The sequence below is a fragment of the Neophocaena asiaeorientalis genome, unplaced genomic scaffold (assembly GCF_003031525.2).
Source record: "Neophocaena asiaeorientalis asiaeorientalis breed wild unplaced genomic scaffold, Neophocaena_asiaeorientalis_V1.1 scaffold246, whole genome shotgun sequence".
In the NCBI taxonomy this organism is placed as follows: domain Eukaryota; kingdom Metazoa; phylum Chordata; class Mammalia; order Artiodactyla; family Phocoenidae; genus Neophocaena; species Neophocaena asiaeorientalis.
This window is the reverse complement of record NW_020174551.1, coordinates 3,304,743-3,330,443: the sequence shown is the minus strand read 5'-3', so window position 1 is coordinate 3,330,443 and position 25,701 is coordinate 3,304,743. Positions and strand designations below refer to the sequence as shown.

The 25,701-nt window shown below is 35.9% G+C and overlaps 1 protein-coding gene and 1 non-coding gene across 6 annotated transcripts in view; one reads left to right on the top strand and one right to left on the bottom strand.

Annotated features, from left to right (window-relative positions):
* Positions 1-25,701, top strand: part of HYCC2 (hyccin PI4KA lipid kinase complex subunit 2) — a 71,395-nt gene that overhangs the window by 17,447 nt on the left and 28,247 nt on the right. For 4 of the 5 annotated variants that reach the window (XM_024757306.1, XM_024757309.1, XM_024757305.1 and 1 more), the window contains 5 exons: positions 8,224-8,304; positions 9,263-9,364; positions 15,151-15,330; positions 19,502-19,582; positions 20,898-21,013. In XM_024757306.1, the coding sequence (XP_024613074.1) occupies positions 8,254-8,304; positions 9,263-9,364; positions 15,151-15,330; positions 19,502-19,582; positions 20,898-21,013 (530 nt within the window). In that variant the 5' untranslated portion in view covers positions 8,224-8,253. Of the gene's footprint in view, positions 1-8,223; positions 8,305-9,262; positions 9,365-10,099; positions 10,156-15,150; positions 15,331-19,501; positions 19,583-20,897; positions 21,014-25,701 lie in introns of those variants that run through there. The other variant, XM_024757310.1, reaches the window with a different exon arrangement.
* On the bottom strand, positions 19,025-19,131 carry LOC112407923 (U6 spliceosomal RNA). Its single transcript, XR_003004854.1, has one exon. It is a non-coding gene; the product is annotated as a U6 spliceosomal RNA (small nuclear RNA).

Genomic DNA, 25,701 nt, shown 5'->3' with positions numbered 1-25,701 from the left:
ATGGCTGCCTTGGGTCTTTGTTGCTGCGCACAGGCTTTCTCTAGTTACGGGGAGCGGGGACTACTCTCCGTTGCCATGCTCGGACTTCTCATTGCACTGGCTTCTCGTTGCGGAGCATGGGCTCTAGGCGCACAGGCTACAGTAGTTGTGGCACGTGGGCTCAGTAGTTGTGGCATGCAGGCTCAGTAGTTGTGGTGCATGGGCTTAGTTGCTCCGTAGCATGTGGGATCTTCCTGGACCAGGGATAGAACCCGTGTCCCCAGCATTGGCAGGCGGATTCTTAACCACTGTGCCACCAGGGAAGCCCAAGGATAATTTTTAAAAGTCATTTGTGATTATATGGATATGCTTATGCTCTTATCCTTTAAACACTTTGTTTCACTTTAATAAAGGATTGTGTCTTACTTCCTACTTAAATTTGTTAATAAATTACTGTCTTAAAATTAGTATCATAAAATTGGGGAAATATGTTAGTGTTTTGGTTATAATTATTATTAACACCACTGTGTTCTTCTATCTAAAGTTAATTAACTTGCAGTCATTTAAAAAATGGTATTGGTAGAAACTAAAGTGATTTGGTGTGCCAAATTTGTGGTTATAGGAGAGATCATACAGGAATTTAAAATAAGAAATTTAACCTGGATGTGATACTTTTTTTTTTTTAACTGAAGGGTGGTCATCAGGATTACTTGGAAAACTTTTTCAAAATATATATTCCGGGCCCTATATCAGATAAGGATTCTGATGCAGTATATATTACATTTAAAAATTTTGTGTTTCTTTCAAAAAATAATGTTTGGTTTTCTTTTTTATTTTAAGAGCTGTGCTGATGTTTTTTGTAAAAAATTTGAAAAACATTTTTGATTAATTGTACTTGCTTTTTCTTATCCCTTTCTATAACGTAGTCAACATTTTAAAAAACCTTCTAATTCATTGTAGTTAGTAAAAAGATAACTTATTAGTTTATAAATTTTTCCTAAAACATAGAAGTCTTAATTTAAGCGATTTTCAGTATTTTAAATATTTATCTATGCCGCTCTGCTGCATGTGGGATCTTCCCGGACTGGGACACGAACCCATGTCCCCTGCATCGGCAGGCGGACTCTCAACCACTGCGCCACCAGGGAAGCCCTCGTTTTGATTTTTTAAGAAAGTGTTTATTTTTATGTGTGTAACAACAGCTAGTTTGAAATAATGAAAAAGAATCACAGTCGCAGCAGGAAAATATAAACTTTTAACCCTTGAACAACACTGGTTTGAACTGTGCAGATACATTTATACTCAGATTTCTTTTCAATAAATATCAATCATGCAGTGCTACACAATGCATGGTTGGTTGAATCTGCTGATAGGGAGGGCCAGCTCTGGGACTTGAGTATTGTTGGATTTTGGTATCTGCAATGGGTCTGGAACCAGTTGTCCATAGAAGATTATACTTAGGAATCAACTTAATTTGAATGTGTTGATCTATATGAAGAAAACAAAATTTATAGAGACATATAGAAGATTTTTATTAAAAAAATTTATTTATTTGGCTATGCCGGGTCTTCATTGCAACACGCAGGATCTTTTAGTTGTGGCATGTGGGATCTAGTTCTCTGACCAGGAATCAAACCCGGGCCCCCTGCATTGGGAGCATGGAGTCTCAACCACTGGACCACCAGGAATTCCTAAAAGAAGATTTTTAATAAAGAGCAGTGCCATGCTTCTGTATTGGATAACTCAATTAGGTGAAGATGTCACTTGAAATTAATTTGTAAATTTAATTCTGATAAGGATAGAGTATGGGAAAGAAACATCATTAGAAGTCTAATATTTAACTGGAAGAATAAGCAGGTAATAATAATAAAATACATTTTTAGGAAAAAGAATTATTATGGGACTTGTACTATTATAAAGTGCATTATAAAGCCACAGTAATTAAAATATTATAGTCCCGGTACCAAATTAATGGGAAAAGTAGCTCAGAAATAGTTCCAAATATACGTGGGACTTTTAGTGTATGATAAAAATAGTGTTGCAAGTTAGAAAAAAATGGACATGCAAACAAGGTGTTAGAACAACTGAGAAAACAGTTTTTATTGGGAGAAAACATTGTTAGATCTTAATCTCATATTGCATTCTAAAATAACTTTCAGGTTGTTTAAAGAGTAAACTATAGATGTGGTTTTTAACTTTAGAAGATTCAAGCCTTTAGTAAACAAGCAGAGTGATTTTTAAAATACAGTAAAATATATTGTGGTATCTTTTTTGCCATGCCTCTTTCAAATACATTACAGCATTCTGTGTATTAAATTTTTAATGTTTTGGTAACTAGTACTCACTCGAATGTTCTGATACTGATTTTTGTTGTTCTAGTTTTAAAAGTCATATACATCATATTAACAAATGTAGAAAAATTGAGGTATTTAGATTTAGATTTTTTTTAGATTTCAGTGCTAAGGTATTAACTTTATAAATAGAGCAGGAAGAAATTATTTTGTATATGTAACAATCGTATGCTCTTTAAAATTATATGATGGATTATGGTTTTGAGAATTTATTTGTATTTGCATATGCTATTAATAATATTTATATCCTGTGACCTTAAAAATTCAAATTCAAGGGCTTCCCTGGTGGCACAGTGGTTGAGAGTCCGCCTGCCGATGCAGGGGACACGGGTTCGTGCCCCAGTCCAGGAGGATCCCACATGCCGCGGAGTGGCTGGGCCTATGAGCCATGGCCGCTGGGCCTGCATGTCCAGAGCCTGTGCTCCGCGGCGGGAGAGGCCACAACAAGTGAGAGGCCCGCGTACCAAAAAAAAAAAAAAAAATTCAAGTTTTAGAATTTATACTACAGAAGATGACAATAGAAACACATAAGTATGTACAAGGATGTGTATTGCAGCATTTTTTTGTAATATAAGGAAATTGAAAACAGATTTGTTTATTAGTAAATAAATAAGTTATGGGATTATACTTATAATTAATTATACCCATTAAAAAGAGTGAGCTTGAACTATAGGTCTTTCATATATTTTTGAGAATTGAAAGAGCAATTATAGAATACTATGTACAATGAACACAACTATATTTAAACTGTATACACACGCATATACATACATGCATATACGTAAACATGTATGTGAAGAAAAATACATACCAAATGGTTAACTCTGTTTATCTTTGTGGGTGGGGGAGGTAGTTAGTTAAGTTCCTTTTTTTAATAGACATATACTATTTATAATAACTATTTTAAAATTATTTAATAATTGAATATCAACTATTCATATTTATAGCTAAGGATATTTGTAAAATTAGAGGTAATAGTTGTGGTACAGAGGAAGAATAGCTTTTTAAGTTTCCAGTAAATAAAAAGCAAAAATCAATCATTATTAAAATTCAGCAGTGATAATAAAGGAGTTTTGTGTGTTTTTTTTAAGTTCCTATTTTGTTTATTTCAGAAGATAAGTCCTTTCTGTCACCACTAGAATGAAATTGTGGTTTTCTTCTTTACGTGGTAGTATATTTATTGAAAGTATTTACCTCCTTTTCTGGAGTACTTCTCAAAGAGGATGTAAAATTCAGTCTATTTTTCCTCAGTCTTGTGGCCTGCTGAACTCATTAGTGATAATGAGGTGGTAGAAGGAGATGTTGTAAGTAATATCAACAAAACAGCCCCTCTTGTTTATACTTTCATAAGAGACTTGGGATAAAAGGGAAATATTAAAGGGAGATTCAGATGTTAGAATTTATCCCTAAAAAAATTATTTCCAGAGAAAATAATGTAGGCATTGCTTTTACTTTTTATACTTTATTTGAAGCTTAATAAAAATGGAACCTACTTTATTTTTCAGGTACTTTGTAAATAAAAACCATTTTTATTATCAGTAGCTATTTTGGTTTTTTTTTTAACTTCCAGAGACTTGACTTGACTTAGTAGGTAGGAACTCTCAGAGCAAGTGCTATATATAGCAAGCCTGGAATATTTTTAGTCTTCTTTTTCTCTTTTTCTTTTTTGAATTTCCTGTTTGTATTCTTCACCTAATTCTTTTTTTTTTTCTTTTTTAATTTATTTTTGGTTGCATTGGGTCTTTATTGCTGTGCGTGGGCTTTCTCTAGTTGTGGCGTGCAGGGGCTACTCTTGGTTGCGGTGCGTGGACTTCTCATTGCGGTGGCTTCTCTTGTTGCAGAGCACGGGGTCTAGGTGCATGGGCTTCAGTAGTTGTGGTACGTGGCTCAGTAGTTGTGGCTCGTGGGCTCTAGAGTGCAGGCTCAGTAGTTGTGGCGCACAGGCTTAGCTGCTCTGCGGCATGTGCAATCCTCCCGGACCAGGGCGTGAACGTGTGTCCCCTGCATTGGCAGGCGGACTCCCAACCACTGCACCACTAGGGAAGCCCCTAGTCGTCTTGCTAATGGGAATTTTGCAGCTAGCTTTGAAAGAGTGTTCTCTACATCATAGCCAGGTAAGCCTCTCAAACCTTTAATCTTATCCTCAGTCACTTTCCATACTTAATGTAGACTAGGTCTTGTTTATTATAACATCAGCCCATGCCTCTCCCTCTCTGCCCTCAACCATGCCCCTTGCTCTCTGTGCTCCTAACCACTTGGATATTCTTTCAGATTCTACATCTTCCTATGTTATTTTCTTGCCACAGAACCTTTTTTATTTTATTTTATTTTATTTTATTTTATTTTATTTTATTTTATTTTATTTTTGTGGTACGCGGGCCTCTCACTGTTGTGGCCTCTCCCGTTGCGGAGCACAGGCTCTGGATGTGCAGGCTCAGCGGCCATGGCTCACAGGCCCAGCCACCCCACGGCATGTGGTATCTTCCCGGACCGGGACACAAACCTGTGTCCCCTGCATCGGCAGGCAGACTCCCAACCACTGCGCCACCAGGGAAGCCCCCACAGAACCTTTTTATATGCTGTTCCCTCTTTCTAGAATGTTCCTTCACTATTCCCCTTGACTCCTACTGATCTTTGATATCTCAGTTTAAGTGCTACCTCAGAGAAACCTTCATCAGCACTAGGTTCCTTTGTTTTACGCTTTCGTGTACCTTTCCTTCTTACTCCTTGTCTCTGCAAAAATGTGTTTAGCCTCCTCCACTAGGTAAGTGCCCCATTAGAGTGAGTCTACATCTGATTCTGTTTACCATTGTACTTCCAGCTCCTAGCATAATGGCAGGTATATAGTTTTTGCTTAAGAAATACTTATGGGGGACTTCCCTGGTGGTCTGGTTAAGAATCTGCCTTCCAATGCAGGGAAAGTGGGTTCGATCCTTGGTCAGGGAACTAAGATCCCACATGCTGCAGGACAACTAGAGAGCCCGTGTGCCACAACTAAGATCCGACACAGCCAAAAATAATAATGAATTATTATTAAGAAAGAAAGAAAGAAAGAAATATTTATGGAATGAATTGATGAATATCTGACTGAATCATTCCTTTGCTTTTTGGTCAGTTGCCTCCTTGAGTTCTTTCTGAGAAGCTTCCAGGGGCAACTGCCTTAGGTTATTTAGCCCATTATTTATAACTGAAAGTTATAATGTATGATGGATCTAGGCTTGTTATTTTATTTTTTATAGTTAAATTTTTTTTTAAAGAGGTGTAATTTGCATAGAACAAGATACACAGTAATGATAATTATGTCATGGAGTCCATTTTTAGGTGAAGTACTAGGTTATACAGAGTATTTAGTACTACTTAACTAATTGGTACTTGAAAGAAAAAAAAATTCTGACAGTGATTTGAACAATCATTGTAGTAAATATAGGAACCTTACAAAATGACTTCTTTGAAGGACATTATCATTAGGAAGTGTAGTTGTGCTCTATTTCATAAAGTTATTTTTAAGAGTCTGATTTCTTCACGAGTTTATAACTTGGGAGTCCATATCTATTAATGGGCTTTAGTGAATCAGTGAACTTCCTGAAATTATTTGTAAAATCATGGACATGCGGGCATCATATTTATCTTTTTCTGAAGTAGGGATCAGTACATAGTTTTGCTCAGCTATCAAAGGGGGTCTGTAACTTTGTGCTTTTGCCCCACCCCAAAAAAGGTTAAGAACCATTGTTTTATATCATGTATATTATGATTTGTATGTAGAGTTAGTTCATCGATCCTTTATTTTTCCCCCTTGAAGTTCATTATGGAACACTTCAAACCTATAACAAAGTAGAGTAGTGTAATGAAACTTGTATACCAGTTAGCTTCAGTGGTTGTCAACTTACGGCCAGTCATATTTTATCTATACCCAATGCACTCTCCTCCTTTGGCTACCCTCATCCCGATTATTTTAAAGCAAATCCCAGGGCTTCCCTGGTGGCGCAGTGGTTAGGAATCCGCTTGCCAATGCAGGTGACACGGGTTCGAGCCCTCGTCCGGGAAGATCCCACATGCCGCAGAGCAGCTAAGCCTGTGCACCACAACTACTGAGCCTGCGCTCTAGAGCCTGTGCTTCGCAACAAAAGAAAGCACCGCAATGAGAAACCCGAGCACCACAACAAAGAGTAGCCCTCACTCCGCAACTAGAGAAAGCCCGCATACAGCAACAAAGACCCAATGCAGCCAAAAATAAATAAATTTAAATATATATATATTTTTAAAAAAAGAAAATCCAAGGTATCATTTCACCAGTAAATATTTCAGTGTGAATCTTGCAAGAGATAAACAGTATTTTAAAAAACCTAACTATAGGGACCTCTATGGCTGTCCAGTTGCTAAGATCCTACACTTCCACTGCCGGGGCGGGGCGGGTCGGGAGACAAGTTCGATCCCTGGTTGGGGCACTAAGATCCCACGTGCCACACGGTGTGGACAAAATAATAAATAAATTGTATTTAAAAAGTAAATAGTAAAAAGCCTAATTATAATACCATTATCAAATATAAAAGTAACCTATAATAATTCCTTGAATTAGTATCATCCAGTATTAATAAGTCATACAATAAGTCATGTTTAACCTTTTCCAATTGTGTTATGCTCTTTTTTATTGTTCGAATCAGTCCAAATAAGATTCATACTTTGGTTCTTGATTTTTCTTAACATATCTTTTAATCTGCTGTCTCTTTTTTCCTCTTGCAATTTATTTGAATAAATCCACCAGTCCATCTTAAGAGCATTTGCTACTTGAGAATAAGGGGCATTTCTTACTCCTTTTTGTACTTCTTGCTTATATAATACTTGGTATAGTGTATTATATATGGATATTTAAGGAATGGAAGGGGTTTAGAAAATCTGATTTCTTTTTTTTAGATAGAAATTTATTATGGAATATGACACATATTGTCTTTTTGATAAATATGTCTTTTTAATAAAGGAACTTTCATTTCATTTGCTCTGGAGACATTTCCCTCCCTGCCCAAGAAATTCCTTTTTTCTTTTGGTTACCTTTTGAACCTTAAATTTAAAACCAAAAACCTTCTGTTGTTTGTCTCACTTAAAAAATAATACATACCAATTTTTATTTTTTTTTATAATTCAAAGTTACATAATTAGAATATCCTCAGTAATCCTTCCTTCAGAGGCCAACACTTAATAGTTTAGTATATATATTTTTCCTCCCAGCTTTTTCACATTTATATAATTTTTAGTGGAATTATTATAGCTTATATACTGTTGTACAACTTGCTTTTTCTATCTGGCTATTTTTCCATTTTAGAAAACATAAATCTACCTACTTCAAAGGCCTTATTTCATATAATATATATATATATGTTTATAATCAGTTTGCTGTACATATAACCCTTGATTTCTAATTTTTTTACCTTTGTAAAAATCTGTCACAGTGTTCTATTATGTATAACTTTTTCCAGTTGTATGTGCCAGTTGTATATTTGGTAAAAGCTCTAGGCATAGACTGTGCATTTGTCTTGGGTAATGTGCAGTTTGATTTTACTTAGTAAACTTGTTTTTGCTACTTTGGAGTATAATTGGAAAATAGAAAAGCATTAGGAAAATAGATTTCAAACGTATCATTAAAAATAGAACTTGGGGCTTCCCTGGTGGCGCAGTGGTTGGGAGTGTCACAAAAAAAAAAAAAAAAAAAAAAAAAAAAAAAAAAGAACTTATTTCTTATAAACAGTTCTGTTTTAATTGAACGCTAGTCTAAAAGTAAGCCTCCTTATCTAAAATATACACTAGATGAGTTTCTCCTTTAGTGAAAGGCACACATCATTTACCTTTGATAGTTCCTGTAAGTAACACTGTCCTCAAGTTCAGTGCCTTTTTCTTTCAGAGAGAAAAGAGGAATAGAAGGTAGAAGAAGATGCTGGGATCTGAACGTGGCGTTGTGGAAGAATGGTTATCAGAATTCAAGGTAGGTTGGATTGAGGATAAGAATGTGTCATATGATTCTATATATCAGTAATTCAGTTATACATGTTCATGGAAAAACTGAAACAAAAGTTACGAAGTAGGAATGGCAAAATATGAAATAACATGTTTCTGTAGCTGCACCTCTTTAAAAATTTTAGGCACTAATGTGAATAATGGCTAGAAGGTAATGTAAAAATGAAGCTAGTAAACTTGTTTTTGCTACTTTGGAGTATAATTGATATGGATTGATATCAATGGATTGATAAGGTGATATATAAATTTTAAGATATATTCAATAAAAGAGGGGAAGCCTCCAAGTTTTAATAAGGCACAGAAATGAGATTTGTGCCTTATATTTTTATTTCCTGTGATTAAAAAAATCACTCATTAATTTGATTGAAAGCTATATAATTTATAAACACTATGGAAATAAGTGTTTTGTGAACATAAAATACAACAATTGAAATATATCCCACACTCAGGGACATCCCTGGTGGTCCAGTGGTTAAGGCTTTGCCTTCCAACGCAGGGGGTGTGGGTTTGATCCGTGGTTGGGGAGCTAAGATCCCACATGCCTCGCGGCCAAGAAAACAAAATGCAAAACTGAAGCAATATTGTACCAAATTCAATAAAAAGACTTAAAAAAAATGCACACCTCATTAAAAACAAAAGTATTTATTGCACACTAATTTTTTAGACTAGATTATAAGGTGACTCACTTCAGCAAATCTTGGTGTAATGTGTGATTTCTAATCATTTCTCATTGTTGAGTAGTTAGAAGAATTGTATAACATCCTAACTAATTTGTTTTATTAACTCTCATGGTTATTTCTTATATTAATTATTTTTACTTAGTTGACTCAATTATAAATCTTTTCAAGAGGAACTCATATAAAATAAAGTTTCTAACTTCTCAAATATTAAGTTCACTTTTGGTTTCCTTTGATGTTTTCTTTTAGGCATTACCTGACACTCAGATCACCAATTATGCAGCAACTTTACACCGGAAAAAAACACTGGTACCAGCCCTGTATAAAGTTATTCAAGATTCGAATAATGAGGTAGGAGAGTTTATAAGAAAAGTAATTTTAATGTAGTACATAATGAAATATGTGCACTAAAACACATATATATAAGTTTTGCAGTTTTCCTTCTTTTTTTAAAATCCTTCCAGTGGGACTGGAAAACTTTCTTTCTGCTATTTTTCATTCTGATAGTTGCTTTGGCTTTCCCCATGACCTCCCTCTCCATATTTTTTAATGTTTTGATTAAATTTGTTCCTGTTGAGGACAGTATGTTTTGATTCTTGATTTGAGTGACCACCATCTCAGTAGATTATTTATTTAATTTGAAACTCTTCTCTGTTTCCTGTTCTGGAATGTTTCCTTTCCTGGAGTCCAAATTTTAACCATATACTGATAGAGATTTATTAATTTTAAGTATTGTTTGCAGTCCTTTTATTGACGGTAAAGAACTATGTGTAATCACTCTAATTAGTGAATTCAGTCAAACTGGTAACATGAAATGATGCTGCTGCAAGTTTAGTTTGAAAATGATCAGAGAAAGCCTAAATAGTCAGGATCCGTAAACTTAGAATAAGTTTCCTATTATTTAGCCTGTGCTAGAAGGGAAAAAAGGTGCAGCTATTGGCTCTATGTGTTAACTTACACAAAATACACACATTTTCTTTCCATTAACACAATAGTATGACATACAGTTTTATCACCACTGGATTCATGTATGCTTTAAAATGAAATGAAAGGAACACACAGGAAAGTAGCTTCTTATCTTCCCAGATACAGCCTCCAAGAGTGCCTCTGCTGTGTACTGGAGTGAGTTTGAAGAAGTTCAGGTAATCATCTTCTAACCAGCAGCTTAACTTAAAGTGCATCTTCATTTTTGTACTATCACTAAAAGCTTGCTTATTGACCTCTTTCTTTCCTATCTCCTAAACTTGGATTGGCTCTCAGTTGGGCTTGCATCTGTTGCTATTTGTAGCAGGAACCGCAGGATTCATTTGCTTCTTTTTCTCTTGCTATGTATTTTTGAATGTTTTATAACTTTAGGTATTGTAATGGACATATATGCATATCCCTCTTGGTCAGGAGTTTTCAAAATTCTGTGTGAATATTGAATGTATGTATCCCTTGTTTTGCACTGTCTTAACATTAGCTTTGCTTATTAAAATGCATTTGTTTCATGCTTTCTCTTTAAATTGTAAGCTCTTCATGGGCAGTGGTCATATATTCTATATCTGTTAACATATATATCTGTTAATTCCCTAGAATCCAGTATTTTATCATGTGCATAATGAACACTTAATAAATATTGATTAGAAGAATAGTGAAATACATGGGATTCTCTGGCGGTCCAGTGGTTGGAACTCCATGATTTCATTGCCAAGGGCACAGGTTCAGTCTCTGGTTGGGGAAGTGAGATCCCGCAAGCCACGCGGCCAAAAAAGAATCATCAGGGGGAAAAAAAGAATAGTAAAATACAAAATGAGATTCTAAAATGCTGTCGTTTTCATTAGGACTCACAAGTATGTGAAATGTATTGGCTTCCATTTTTTCTTTTATGCTTTGGAAGCTGTGATATTATAAGAATTAACTCACTTTATATTGTCATACTTCATAATACTAATGTGTGAGACTTTGTCAAGGCTAGAAATAGAAAAATTACAACTTGAGAGACTCAAGCTCAAGAACCAGCAGTCATTATAATCAACCAGTTACTAGAACAGGTCTGTCTTTCCATCCTTTCTCCTGTCAGGTCATAAGATTCTAACCATGCATTCATACTTCAGAAAAACAGAGTGTTAAGTTCCGTAGAATCTCAAAGCAATTCTGGACTTCAGTTCTAGAAGGAGAACCCTTTTAGTCCTGATTTTGTTATATTCTGAAACATAAATGTATTATTTACTAATAAGAAACAAATTTGCCTTAAATACCATGAAAGTTCTTAAGAAAGTATATTTCCTAGAAGTTCTTTTTTTTTTGTTGTGTTTTGTTTTGTTTTGTTTTGTTTTTTGGCTGTGCCATGTTGCACGGCTTGGGAGATCTTAGTTCCCCAACCCGGGATCGAACCCGGGCCACGGCAGTGAAAGCGCTGAGTCCTAACCACTGGACCGCAAGGGAATTCCCAAAGAAGTTTAATATTACATATCATGGCCAACCTGTACTACAGCTCAAGTTTTAATCTCTAGACCAACATGTTGCTTTATTTTTCTCCTTTCCCTCCTTGCAGATCCCTTAGTCACTCTAGCAGTTCTTCCACTTCAAGGAGACCATTAACCCTATTGCTTTTTTATGATTTGATTGTCCTTTTGCCTCCCTTCAAATGTCTCACTTCCTTCAAATGTCTCACTTGCCTCTTTTCTTAGCTAAATTTTCTTGATCCATCATTACAGTCATTCCCTTGCAAACATTCTGAGCTCCTTTGCCTGTCATTCCCTTAGTTCATATTCTTTGGGCAAAATCTCAACACTGGATAAAACCCAGCCATCCACTTCATGCCTGTACCTGAGCGGCTGAACGTACCTGGAAAAAACACAATTTTGTTGACTTTTTCCATTTAAATGCAGGACTAAAAATCATAAATGAGCACATAATATTTCATTGGTACAACTGTCCCAGTGTTCATTTTATACCTTCTCTTTCCTCACACTTACTGCCCTTCCTCCTCATTTTCAGTTTGCTTTCTTTGTCATTATAAAAGAAGAAAATAGTTGGAAACTCTATTCTCCCATTCAAATCTACCACTCTACCAGCATCTTTACCCACACTCTCCTGCCATTTCTGCTGTTGGGTAGATGAAGTGTCTCAGGTTGTATCAAAGGCCATCTCTTCCACTTAGGCCTGAATCCCATCTTCTCTAACTACCTCAAAGATTGCTACTGCAGTTATCCCCTCCCTTTCCTATGTCACTGATTCCTTTTTTCTTAAAACAGCAGTTTTTTTTTTAATTAATTAATTTATTTTTGGCTACATTGGGTCTTCATTGCTGTGTGAGGGCTTTCTCTAGTTGTGGCGAGCAGGGGCTACTCTTCATTGTGGTGCACAGGCTTCTCATTACGGTGGCTTCTCTTGTTGTGGAGCATGGGCTCTAGGCGTGCGGGCTTCAGTAGTTGTGGCATGCAGGCTCAGTAGTTGTGGCTCGCAGGCTCTAGAGTGCAGGCTCAGTAGTTGTGGCGCCCAGGCTTAGCTGCTCTGTGGCACGTGGGATCTTCCCAGACCAGGGCTTGAACCCATGTCCCCTGCATTGGCAGGTGGATTCTTAACCACTGTGCCACCAGGGAAGTCCCTGTCACTGATTTTTTTTTCCTTTCTGATGAAAGGAATATGATAAACAACCATATTCTATTTTTTAAAAAACCTTCTTTGATTTGCCTCCTATTTTATTATCTACCCTATTTTTCTGTCCTTCTTCCCAATGAACTTTATAAAGTATTGCTTATTCACAGTCTCTGTCTACTTGTGCCAATTTCCTCACCTCATATTTTTTCTTTAACCCACTCATATTTGGGTTCAGTCTCCATTATTCCACCCAAACTGCTCTCAATGCGTTCATCATATGGCATGCCTCTTAGTAATTATCATGTCAAAACTATTTGCTAAGTTTGGGGAAGGTGTAAATTATTCTTAAGCTTTTATTTAACGAGAAGATAATGATTTTTAACACCTTTTGCTGTGGGTGATAGCACCATTTAGGGGAGGTCATTTCTGACACTGAAAAATTGAGAACATGATGGCATGATAACATATGCTTAGAATTAAAGTTTAACAGAGCACATTGGCAGGTTTTTAACAGTGTTATTTTGCAGTGGAGTTGATGAAAATTTACTGGATTGCCAGCCACTCCTCCCTCCTTTTAAAAAAAAGCAGAGTAATAATTTTGGTAACTCTGTATATCTTTGCAATGCTTATTAAAGTATAGTCTCTATATGCCAATGTACTTGCTGTTGAGGAAGGAAAATAAGGTCTTTATGACATAGACAAATTGTAATTGTACCATGGCCAGTGAAATTTAGAGAAGGCAATTTTAGAGTCTTTTACTAAAGAGGAAAGTAGATTTGAAACATGGACATATATTTTTAATACATAAATTTATGAGAGCAACAATGTTTAATTGTCCTAAGGAGCTGAATATTGTTGTCAGTACTTCACAAAGTTGCCAGCAGTTGACCATTTTCAAAAGTTTATTACTTCGTTATTGGCACTACATGGACTACACTATTTGTAATTAAACAACGCTCACCTCCTCCTCCACTTCCATCCTGGTATAAGAAATGCGGTATAGTGAGAACATCAACTTGGTGTCAGAAGATCTGAATTCTGGTGTCTTTCTCTGCTACTAATTTCTGTAACCTTGGGCAAATTGTCTGACTGGTCTAGACTTCCGTGTAAGGGGAGAGTTGGAATGTTTTTTAATATTTTAAATCCTATGAGAGTGATTTCATATAAAGAGCTTAGTAGTTACTAGACTAGGCGTGTAAATTTTTTTAGCTTTAAAGTTGTTTGTTAAGAGCTAAGCTTAAGTCATCTAAGTGTATTAACTGTACAATCAACATAGGATTTGTTGACTTTTAATTTAAAATTTTGAAAGTAATGACTTTATTCTAGAGTGCTAGATTATTACAGACATATATAACTACATTCAAGCAGATATACAAGTGTATATATATATTATTATAATCATTCAGAATAGAAGTAAGCATATAAATTACTGAATCGTTCTTTTTTTTTAAAAGCTAGTGTTACACTATTATATGTAAAGTAGATAACTAATAAAAGACCTACTGAATAGCACAGGGAACTCTACTCAATACTCTGTAATGACCTACATGGAAAAGAATCTAAAAAGAGTGGATATATGTATATATATAACTGATTCACTGTGTTGTACACCTGAAACTAACACAACATTGTAAATCAACTATACTCCAATAAAAATTTTTTAAAAACAAAACAAAACAAAAGCTAGTGTTAAATTTTTTTATAGTTTCCTCTCAGTGTTTTATATGCATTTTAAAATCATAGCCAGTTTTGTGAAGTCTGCAGTTATTCTAACAAAACCAGTCTAAATTAGCAGTACAAGTTTAGGGGAAAAGGGGAGGTTTGTTTAAACTGCTCATTTTCTTCAGTTTTTAAGATTATGAAGTTCCTTATAAGTCATATCGTATGATATCATATGAAAAATTATCCAGTTAAACATTGGAAAAGCTATTTCTGTATACTTATACTTCCTCCTTTTCAAAATCTTTCCAATAAATATAATTAGTAGAATTTGTCAGTCTTAAAACATAGAAGTAATCTGTTTTACTTGTATGTATTTAAAATATTAACTAACATTTTGGATGTCCAAATATTATGTATTGCCAAGTCCCTTTATCTACTGAGTGGTATATAATTTGTATAAATCATAGTCTTAAGTTGAGATTTAAAGTTTATTTCCAACAAGATTATTTGAAATTATTTTCTTCCAATAGAAACTTTTAAAAATGGAGGATAGTAAGGTTTGGTAATAACAGAAAAGGAAACTCACTAAATATAAAGTTGTACATTGGTTAAAGAACTAATTAATAAGTTTAATAGTACAGTGTATTGAAAGATATGTTGTTATTATCTGGGCACAAAGTACTTCTTGCAGTTACTGGATTGGTCAGTTTAATGTGTAGTCTCTGAGTATAAATAGAGATTGAGGTTTTGGTTGCATTGATTCAGAATAAGCAAAAATTAATGTTGAGAATTTATTTTAAAAATATTATACAAGTATATGTGCCTAAAAAAAACATTACAGTTACAGCCAAAAGAATGGAAATAACTGATGCACTTTATTTTCTTCTTAGCTCCTGGAGCCTGTCTGCCACCAGCTGTTTGAGCTCTACCGTAGCTCTGAAGTTCGACTTAAGAGGTTCACACTGCAGTTCTTGCCAGAATTGATGTGGGTTTATTTACGGCTTACAGTTAGCCGAGACAGACAGAGTAATGGTTGCATTGAAGCACTACTTTTAGGAATTTACAATTTGGTAAGTGGAAAATGATAGTTTGGGAAATTTTAAGTATTTTTTAAAGTCCTCTGAAATAATACTTGAAGACTATTTAGAGGAAAATAAATTTAAATGTCTCTTGAATAACTTATTTGAATTAACTAAATTGAGTACGGTAATTGAGTACAGTAATTAATAAGTAATTGATGGTAGTGCATTTTATAAAGTAGGTGAAACTTATAATTGATAGCATTATTAATATTTTATGGCTTATTTTTCTAATTATTTTATTTGACTGATATTTATGTCACGCAGACCCGGCGGCCATGGCTCACAGGCCCAGCCGCTCCGGGCATGTGGGATCTTCCCAGACCGGGGCACGAACCCGGGTCCCCTGCATCGGCAGGCGGACTCCCAACCACTGCGCCACCAGGGAAGCCCTGAATGCCTTTTTTTAAATTTATTTTTAATCATTTGATAAAACATTATGTATTTGATACATTATTTATGAAACTTTTTTCTTCTAAGGAATTCTTAAATACCTTAAACGTTATTATTCTGTTGTTTTTTTTTCTCCTGGTGCCCAGTTTAGAACATTGGTATTGAAATTCCTGCCCTTTGAATTCTTATATTCTGTGTATTCACTGTAAACAGACGCTCCACATATTAAAGTTAAGTTTGTAGTTGAGAGGTACCTCAACCAAAGTACCTCACAAAACATTGAATCTCACAAAAAATAAATATTCTTCTGCACCAGTGCTCATTCCTCTAAGTATTATCCCTTAAAAAATCATTAAAAAAACATTTCCATCACTAGAATCTGAAGGACGGAGCCTGGCCTGTGGAATCACTTGTATTTTGTCTAAAATCAGGTACTGTCACTTACTGGCTGTTTTAAATTTAAGCAAGTTACTTAGTATCTTGACTTCAGTTGCCTCGTCCTGTAAAACAGAAATAAAACATTGTTAGTAGGATTGAAAGCAATTAGAAGAACCCAACATGTTTCCTGAGGTGTTTATCGAATGTTTACCACTATTATTATAAATAGTAGTAGTAATAGTTATACCATAATTAAAGATGGGTTTTTTTAATGAAAAGCTGGTGTAGGTATAAAATTCTTTATTTTGCTACCTTGCCTGATTTTTTCTGTTAAAGTAGGAAATTTGTTTCACATATCACTGTGTTTCTAGTGCTTAGCAAAGCACTTAGTAAATGTTGATTTAAAAATTGAGTTTAGTGTTTTAGATTATGTTTGACATTAAGCTATCATTTGTTTTGTTTAATGTAATAAAATTCAGTAGTGGGACAAATGAAGCAAAAAATTTTGTATAGTGGGATGCCTGACAAGTTCTTGACAGTACTTGTTGGTGCTATGGTTTAACTATCTTTTGGTATCTCAAAAATAGTGTACTGTTTTGGGCTTCCCTGGTGGCGCAGTGGTTGAGAATCCGCCTGCCGATGCAGGGGACACAGGTTCGTGCCCTGGTCCAAGAGGATCCCACGTGCCGCTCCAAAAAAAAAAAAAAAAAAAAAATAGTGTACTGTTTTAAAGATGCTCAATTATATATGAGAAATGTAACATCAGGTTTCTGTCTTCTTTTAATTCCCTTGATACCTGTGTTCTCTCTTCTCTGTGTCTCGATTTTTCTTACCACACTGGATTTCTTTTATATATTAATTTCTCTCTTTTTCTTCTTTTCTCACTCCAGCATTTCTCCCTTGCTTCAGTAGCCCAAGAGAGAGCTTTATATTGACCTCAACTTAAAAAAATTTTATAACACCCTTCTCCACAGATATATACACAGATATAAATAAAAAGTATTTGGCTTAATTTGAAATTTAGGAATAAAAATTAAAATTTTATTGCCTAACTTAAATCAGGCCCATTCATCTTAGCATAGATGTTCTCTGAGGCACAGTGGCCCAGATGTGGTGGTAACTATTTTGCCTACAGAGTAGTTAAATGATCTTTCTAGGGATTTTTAAACCATTTTCCTGCCAAAATTAGAGGTATGGCCATTGTTCACATGTAATTGGTACTCTCCTGTGACATATTAAACCCCAAAACTAGCCCTATAGGGAAGTTCTTTTGAGTTTGTGTGCTGGTGATGATAGTTGGGTTTTTTTCCTGTTGTTTCTTCCTCTTATGCTGTGCAACTACTCAGTCTCTCTCTGACTACCTTCCTTCTAGGGCAGTCTTCTCTGTCTGTATTTTATGCCAGTTATGTATACTAATATGAGTTTTAAAAGAAACAGGCTAAAGACAGTAGAGAAAAGGAGTAATGCAGGAGGAGCATTTCACCTCTCTAATTGCTGGCATCTGTAGGCAGTTTTTTTTTTTTAAAACATTATTAGATCTTTTTTTTTTTTTTAATAGGATCTCATATCTATTCTTTTGGTGGGGAGTGCTGCACTGGGTTTTCCTTGCTGCCTGCAGGCTTTCTCTAGTTGCGGCAAGAGGGGGCTACTCTTCGTTGGTTGTGCGCAGACTTCTCATTACGGTGGCTTCTCTTGCTGTGGAGCACGGGCTCTAGGCATGTGGGCTTCAGTATTTGTGGCGCGTGGGCTCAGTATTTGTGGCTCACGGGCTCTAGAGCGCAGGCTCAGTAGTTATGGCGCACCGGCTTAGTTGCTCCGCGGCATGTGGGATCTTCCCAGACCTGGGCTTGAACTCGTGTCCCCTGCATTGGCAGGTGGATTCCCAACCACTGCACCACCAGGGAAGTCTGTAGGCAGATTTGTATTGATACCTGTAGAAGATTGGCGGTGCCAGAGACTGTAGAAATAGATGCTGTTAACCTTTTCAGTGAAAGATAAAGTGCTTTTAAAAATCACAGGAATGTTTTTGTAATCAGTAAAAACCACTTAAGTATGAACTTATGATTAATCACTTGGACTACTATTAATTATGTTAATACGTAGCTTATTTCAGGTCATTAATTTATTGCTGAATAATTGTAAGATTTTCTTTTAGTTAAGATTCATCCTGTGTTACAACAGTGTTTTTCCTTTTTTTTTTTTCTATGAATTTATTTAGTTTTGCTGCACGCAGGCTTTCTCTAGTTGCGGTGAGCGGGGGCTACTCTTCATTGAGGTGTGCGGGCTTCACATTTCGGCGGCTTCTCCTGTTGCGGAGCATGGGCTCTAGGTGCACAGGCTTCAGTAGTTGTGGCTCACGGGCTTAATTGCTCCGTGGCATGACCAGGGCTCGAACCTGTGTCCCCTGCATTGGCAGGCAGATTCTTAACCGCTGTGCCACCAGGGAAGCCCTGTGTTTCATATTTTAATAAGTGTGGATTTCTTGGCTAAAACCTTTCATTTTAGTTTTTTATGTGGTGATTCTACCTTTAGCTTTCTGAGGAACCTCCATACTGTTTACCATGATGGCTATACCAACTTACCTTCCTACCAACAGTGTAGGAGGGTTCCCTTTTCTCCACACCCTCTCCAGCATTTGTTATTTATAGACTTTTTAATGATGGCCATTCCGACCAGTGTGAGGTGGTATCTCGTAGTTTTGATTTGAATTTCTCTAATAATTAATGATGTTGAACATCTTTTCATGTGCCTACTGGCCATCTGTATGTCTTCTTTGGAGAAATGTCTATTAAGGTCTTCTACACGTTTTTCGATTGGGTTGTTTTTGTTGTTGTTGAGTTATATGAGCTGTTTGTATATTTTGGAGATTAAGCCCTTGTCTGTCGCATCACTTGCAAATATTTTCTCCCATTCCAAAAATATGGAACACTTCACGAATTTGCGTGTCATCCGTGTGCAGGGGCCATGCTAATCTTCTCTGTATCATTACAATTTTAGTATATGTGCTGCCGAAGCGAGCAGTGATTTTAATCTTTTAAATTCAGTCATGTTTCAACTAAAAGATCTGATCACTTGTAATCTCCCTAGCCTGTATGTAAATTTATCATGAAATTTGTGCACCTACTTCATGTCTTTGTTGTCATGGTGTATTTGATTGATTGTAGTATTATATCTTTCAGTGTCTCTCAAAGGATAACTCAACTACCAAAGTGTACAAAATCTGCTAATAGGTTAGAAAAGATACACTAGGGTAATAATATTTTTATATATTACTATTTCTAAACATTCTCCTCAATTGCCAGTGATATATTTGTTAAGAAAGTAATTATTATTTCTTTTAATATAGTCCTGTGATTATTTCATTATCTCTGCTTTTTTATTTTAACTATAGGAAATTGCTGATAAAGATGGGAACAATAAAGTTCTGTCTTTTACTATCCCTTCCTTATCCAAGCCTTCAATATACCATGAGGTAAGTAAGACTGGAAAGGTAGAATTTTTAAAAATTATGTTGAGTAAAAGTCAATTTCTTACTAGAGATAAATATTCCTAACACATCTTTACTGATTTGTTTCTTAATGGAGATGTTTGTTATTAGTGATATAAAGCTGAGCTGTTGTCAAGGGAGAGAGAATGTAATTCATGGAAAATTTTCCTCTAGTTCTGGTTTCTTTCTTTTTCATTCTTCTACCAGTATCGTTTTTGGCCTTTTTTTTTCAAAAATATTTTCAAAAATCTTCTTTTAATTTTTTTTGTCTTCCATATTAATTAGAAATCATCTATGTTAGATTGATTTATTTTCATTATTTTTTAGGAAAATAATTACACTTCTGATTTTTACTTATATTTATTTGGTTGAAGATTGTGAGAACACTGATAATTATATAGGTAGATGACTCCTGTTGGGCTGAACTCCTTCTGCCTGCTCTCTTTAAGGACATAGGCTTTGAAGCAAGCTTCTTGTCTGTAGTGGCCTTCAGTGCATAAACTTGAGGAAAGCGCTTAAAGAAACTTTACCAGTAGTGTAAAAATTGAAATCTATTTTCTTACCAACAAACAGTATCCAGTTGCCTCATAGCTCTATGCAACTATTTATTTTCTTAATTAATTCTCCTGGGGCTTTGTTTTGTGTTGAAAATAGAATGCCTCCTATTTAACCAGGGCTGATTTTAGCATAGAACATTTCTGAGTAATAGATTTTAACTGTGTTCCATGTATCAAGTTACAAAATAAAATGGAGGGTAGTGAAAAGTTTACAAATGGATGGTTCTTCTAACTTTAGAAACATGAAATCAATTATGTCACTATTAAAGAGACATTTGATCATAGTATTCTTGTTTGTGTTCCATAATTATAACTCTCTGCACCTTGCTTTCTTCAGTGTGGAATGAGATTAATGAGAGCACCAACCTTCCTGAAGTTAGAAAGACCTCCAGGTTTGAATGCATAGTCCCCAAGAGTGCTCTGAGTTCTGGAAACAAACAAATTAAAGTTGATTTATTTGTAGCCTTTATTCTTTTCAATGACTTTTCTTATTCTGTCCTAAATGTAGATTCATTCCATAATATTTCAAAAAACAAAGCACTGTATTTTTAGTTTTATATATTGTATAAATACTTCTTAAAAGGAGCTGTAGAATGTATATAACAGAAAAATGGAAGAGGTTTTGAAACGGAAGAAATGGTCTGAAACTGTCTTTTGTTGAGACAGGATTAAATATCCTCACATGATATAGATTTTTACTTCATTTTAGAGACACAGTCTCATACTTTACCTTGTTTTTGTAGCCCTCAACAATTGGATCCATGGCTTTGACAGAAGGGGCATTGTGTCAGCATGATCTCATCAGGGTTGTTTACAGTGATCTTCATCCACAGAGGGAAACATTCACTGCACAAAACCGGTAATGGTCAAAACTGTAGACAGTAGGGCTTCCCTGGTGGCGCAGTGGTTGAGAGTCCGCCTGCCGATGCAGGGGACGCGGATTCGTGCCCCGGTCCGGGAAGATCCCACATGCCGCAGAGCGTCTAGGCCCGTGAGCCATGGCCGCTGAGCCTGCGCATCCGGAGCCTGTGCTCTGCAACAGGAGAGGCCACAACAGTGAGGGGCCCGCGTACCACAAAAAAAAACCCAAAAACTGTAGACAGTAAAAATTGTTAATTTATGCTTAATAGTTATCTACAATTACTTTGGTTCAGGTTTGGTATGATAAAAGACAAAAGTTAAATATGTCATACTAGTGAAATACATCATAGCAGTGAAATACTCATCCATAAACGTAGCAGCTCTTTGTTGATCAATAGAGAGTTGTTCACGGGGGCCCATCTAGGTGATAGATAGAATCTGGCAGATTGTCAGGTGGTGCCAAAGTTGGCCCTAGGGAAAAAGAGGTTTCCTGCCTCCCTGCTTATGAGTACTATAAGTACTTCTTTCCATTCCCTTGGTAGCATGTTTCTGCACAAACCATTTGCACCTTATTATGGAACTCTTCTGGCACTTATAATGGAACTCTTCTGGCACTTATTATGGAACTTTTCTGGTGTTTTTCTGACATTACCCAAGATATTATGGGTATTTCACATTTCAGGATTATTTTATGTTTCAGTCATGGGGGCAGTCTCACTTCATACCCATTGGTAAGCAGGTTGTCTCTCAAATGGAAATTTTCTGGTTCCAAATCCCAGAAGTTGTTGCTAGGTGGCACTTACTGGCTTCTGCCATAAGCTCAGGTCTGTATTCCACACAGGGCTGTTGTTCAGCAAATTAATGACCTTGTAGGCTTGGACAATCTTATTGATCCCTGTTTAGCATGTTCTATTAATATTAGAGGAAGGATGGATGGATTTACATGGCTTCTGTTTTACAATGCTAGATAGAGGAAGTGTCCTTCAGACACAGTATCTGTTCCCATAATGCATTCAGGTAAATGAGACACAGTCACTTCACATAAAGTTCACCCAAACTTTCACCTTAATCCTATCAATCATCGCAGTCTTATAGCCTTTCAATCTAGCCATTACCAACAAAGAGAGCCTGTGTCACCAGCCTCCACTCTAAACAACTTATCAGGTATGACATAGGTTACTTCCCAGAAGCTGAGGGCAAAGGCTAAAACTTTCTTCGGGCAAGGCCAAATTTTTTACCATACATTGCCCTGCATGGTTATTGTGAGCAGTAAATGAGATGATGCTTAAAACATGCTTAGCATGGTGCCTGGAACATAATATATGTTAGTGATACTGTTATTATTATTCTTTTTTACAAAATGTTTGTTTATTTATTTATTTGGCTGTACTGAGTCTTAGTTGTGGCCTGCGGGATCTTTGGGATCTTCGTCGTGGCATGCGGGGATCTTTAGTTGCGGCATGTGAACTCTTAGTTGTGGCATGTGGGATTAGTTTCCTGACTAGTGATCAAACCCAGGCCCCCTGCATTGGGAGTGCAGAGTCTTAGCCACTGTACCACCGAGGAAGTCCCGATACTATTATTTGTTATATAATATTTTATGCTCATAGTAAAATAGTACTCATCTTATTGGTTATAATATTAGAGTTATGGAAGGACTATAGGATCAAGCAGATTTCTAAATTATTGACCTTTGATCAAGTGCTTCAGTCTGGAATTCCAGTTCTTCTTAAGGGTCTTTCCAATATTACACATATGATAGAAAACACAGTGGCTTCCCTTGTTTCCTAACATATTGGAATTCAGCTTTAGTGATTGTTCTTTATTAGCCAGCAGGGTGCTGTATAACACCTGGAGAAGGCCTTATCCCAACTTAAAGTAACAACCTAATTTTTTTCTATACAGTTATGTTGGGGTACTCAAATCATTTAATAATAGAAAATGTATATTAGAATAGTGGTTCATAAGTACTGTTTGCAGACTAGTTTGCATAAAAATCATCTGGTTACCTGATTCCTTTTTGTTTTCTCATTTTAATTTTTTAAAGTATAACAATATATACTTGTGGTACATTTAAAATAGAACAGAGTATAAAGTAAAAATAGGCAAGAGTACAAAGAGAAAAGTATATGTCCTCTTCCCTCTAACCACCCATTTCTACTCTCAGTAGTTAAATTATTAGCAGTTTTTTATGTGTCCTTCCAGAAAATTTTCATGCATGCAAAAGCATATATTCAGCCTTAAACACTTGCAGACCCATACACACTGGATTCATTTGTACATATTGTACAACTTGCTTTTTTTTTTTTTTTTTTGGCCATGCCACGTGGCATGCGAGATTTTAGTTTCCCCCACCAGGGATTGAGCCCGCACCCCCTGCAGTGGAAGCGTGGAGTCTTAACCACTGGGCCACCAGGGAAGTGCCCATACTATCAGTTTTTAACCACTCTCATTCTGACTAAAATTTAGATTTTTTCCAGTTTTTTTAAACAATCTTATAAGGAACACAATATTTTTTGTATAAATATTTGCATGGGAGCACCAAAATATCTGTAAAATAAATTCCTAACAGTGAAATTGCTGTGCTAAAGAATGTCTGCTTTTTCAGTTTGAGTTAGTATTGCCAAATTACCCTCCCCAAAACCAATGGACTAATTGAATCTCCTACAAGTAGTTTGAGAGTGCCTCTTTCCTCATACTAACCCCCAGTACTGGATATTTTCAAATTTTTTAATCTTGGCCAATCTGAACATTAAAAATGGATGTCACATTATTTTACTTAGCATTCCTTTAATTATGACTAGGCTTGAATGCTTTTAATATGTTAATTCATTAAGTATTTTTCTTGACCTGTGAACTGCATATTCATGTCCTATGTCCATATTTCTTTTTTTTTCATATTTCTTATTGAACTGTGTATTTTTTTTTCTAGTGATTGGCAAGGATTTTATTTGTTTATTTATTTATTTTGTTTGTTTGTTTGCACCGAGAGGCTTGCGGGATCTTAGTTCCCCAGCCAGGGATTGAACCCATGCCCTCTGTAGTGGAAGCACGGAATCTTAACCACTGGACCGCCAGGGAATTCCCCAAGAGTTTTTTAAATATTGAGGAAACTGCACTGTGTTTTACACTTGTACATTTTAAGTTAATTACTGACTTTTAAATTTATTTTAAATTAAGATATAATTCACATACCATAAAATTCACTCCTTTACAGTATACAATTCAGTGATATTTAGTGTATTCACAAGCTTGTGCATCCACTACCACTAGCTAATTCCAGGATGTTTTCATCACACTAAAAAGAACTCCCCTTTCCTTTCTCCCCAGCCCCTGGCTACCATGTATCTCACTTTCTATCTCTATGGTTTTGTATATTTTAGACATTTCATATAAGTGGAACTATACAGTATGTGGCCTTTTGTGGTGTCTGGTTTCTTAACATGTTTTCAAGTTTCGTTTATGTGGTAGTGTGTAGTTCCTTTGTATGACTGAATAATGTTCCATTATCACAATATACATTTTGTTTATCCATCCATCCATCAATTGATGGATATTTGGGTTATTTCCAGTTTTGGAATATTTATGAATAATACTGCTGTCAACATTTGTTTGTTTATAAGTTTTTGTGTAAACATTTTCAGTTCTTTTGAACATATACCTAGTAGAATTGCTGGGTTATATGGTATTTATTTCATTTTATTTTACTTTATTTTATTTTTACTTTTTGGCTCCACCACATGGCATGAGGAACTTCCCTGACCAGGGATCGAACCCGTGCCCCCTTCAGTGGAAGTGCGGTGTCTTAACCACTGGACCACCAGGGAAGTCCCTATATGGTATTTAACTTAATACTTAACTTTCTGAGGAACTGTCATATTGTTTTCCAGAGTGGTATACCATTTTGCATTCCCACCAGCAGTGTATGATAGTTCCAGTTTCTCAGCATCCTCACCAATACTTATTTTCCATCTTTTTGATTATATCCATCCTAGTGGGTATGACAATTGGTATCTCATTATTGTGCTATTGTTTTGTCTTTGCTGTATATTTTACTTTTTTGTATAGCCGACTGTATCAGTAATACGCATACACACACACCCTTTTTTTTTCAGTTAAATATGCATTAATGCTACAGAGCTTATTAAGAAGAACTGCAATCTCCAGCCCCCTCTCCATTCCACTTCTCCCTTCCCAGATGTAACAACTTTTAACCAGTGGTTTTCAGCCAGGGCACTTCTGCCCCCCAGGGAACATTTGGCAATGTCTGGAGACTTGTTTGGTTGTCACAACTGAGTGGGAGGGAGGACTGCTACAGGCATCTCAAGTGTAAAGGTCAGGAATGCTGCTCAGCATCCTGCCATGCCTGGGCCAGCCCCCCACAGCAAACACTTGTCTAGCCCCAAATGCCGATAGTGCTGAGGTTGAGAAATCTTGCTTTTAATATTTACCTCCACTTCTTTGAGTAATTTACTGCTTTTTAATGTTTCACTTTGGGGCATTATCTAATAACTTATCTCTAGGAAAGATAAAAATTTAGGTTGTTACCGCTCTCATTGTCCTATCTTATGTTGTAATTATGGGGAACTCATTATTTAGATTTCTCATCATTATGAATGATCATTGTTCATCAGAGCTATTCAGGCTGAGCTTTGTGATTAGTTTATTACTTTTCCTTTCCTGCAT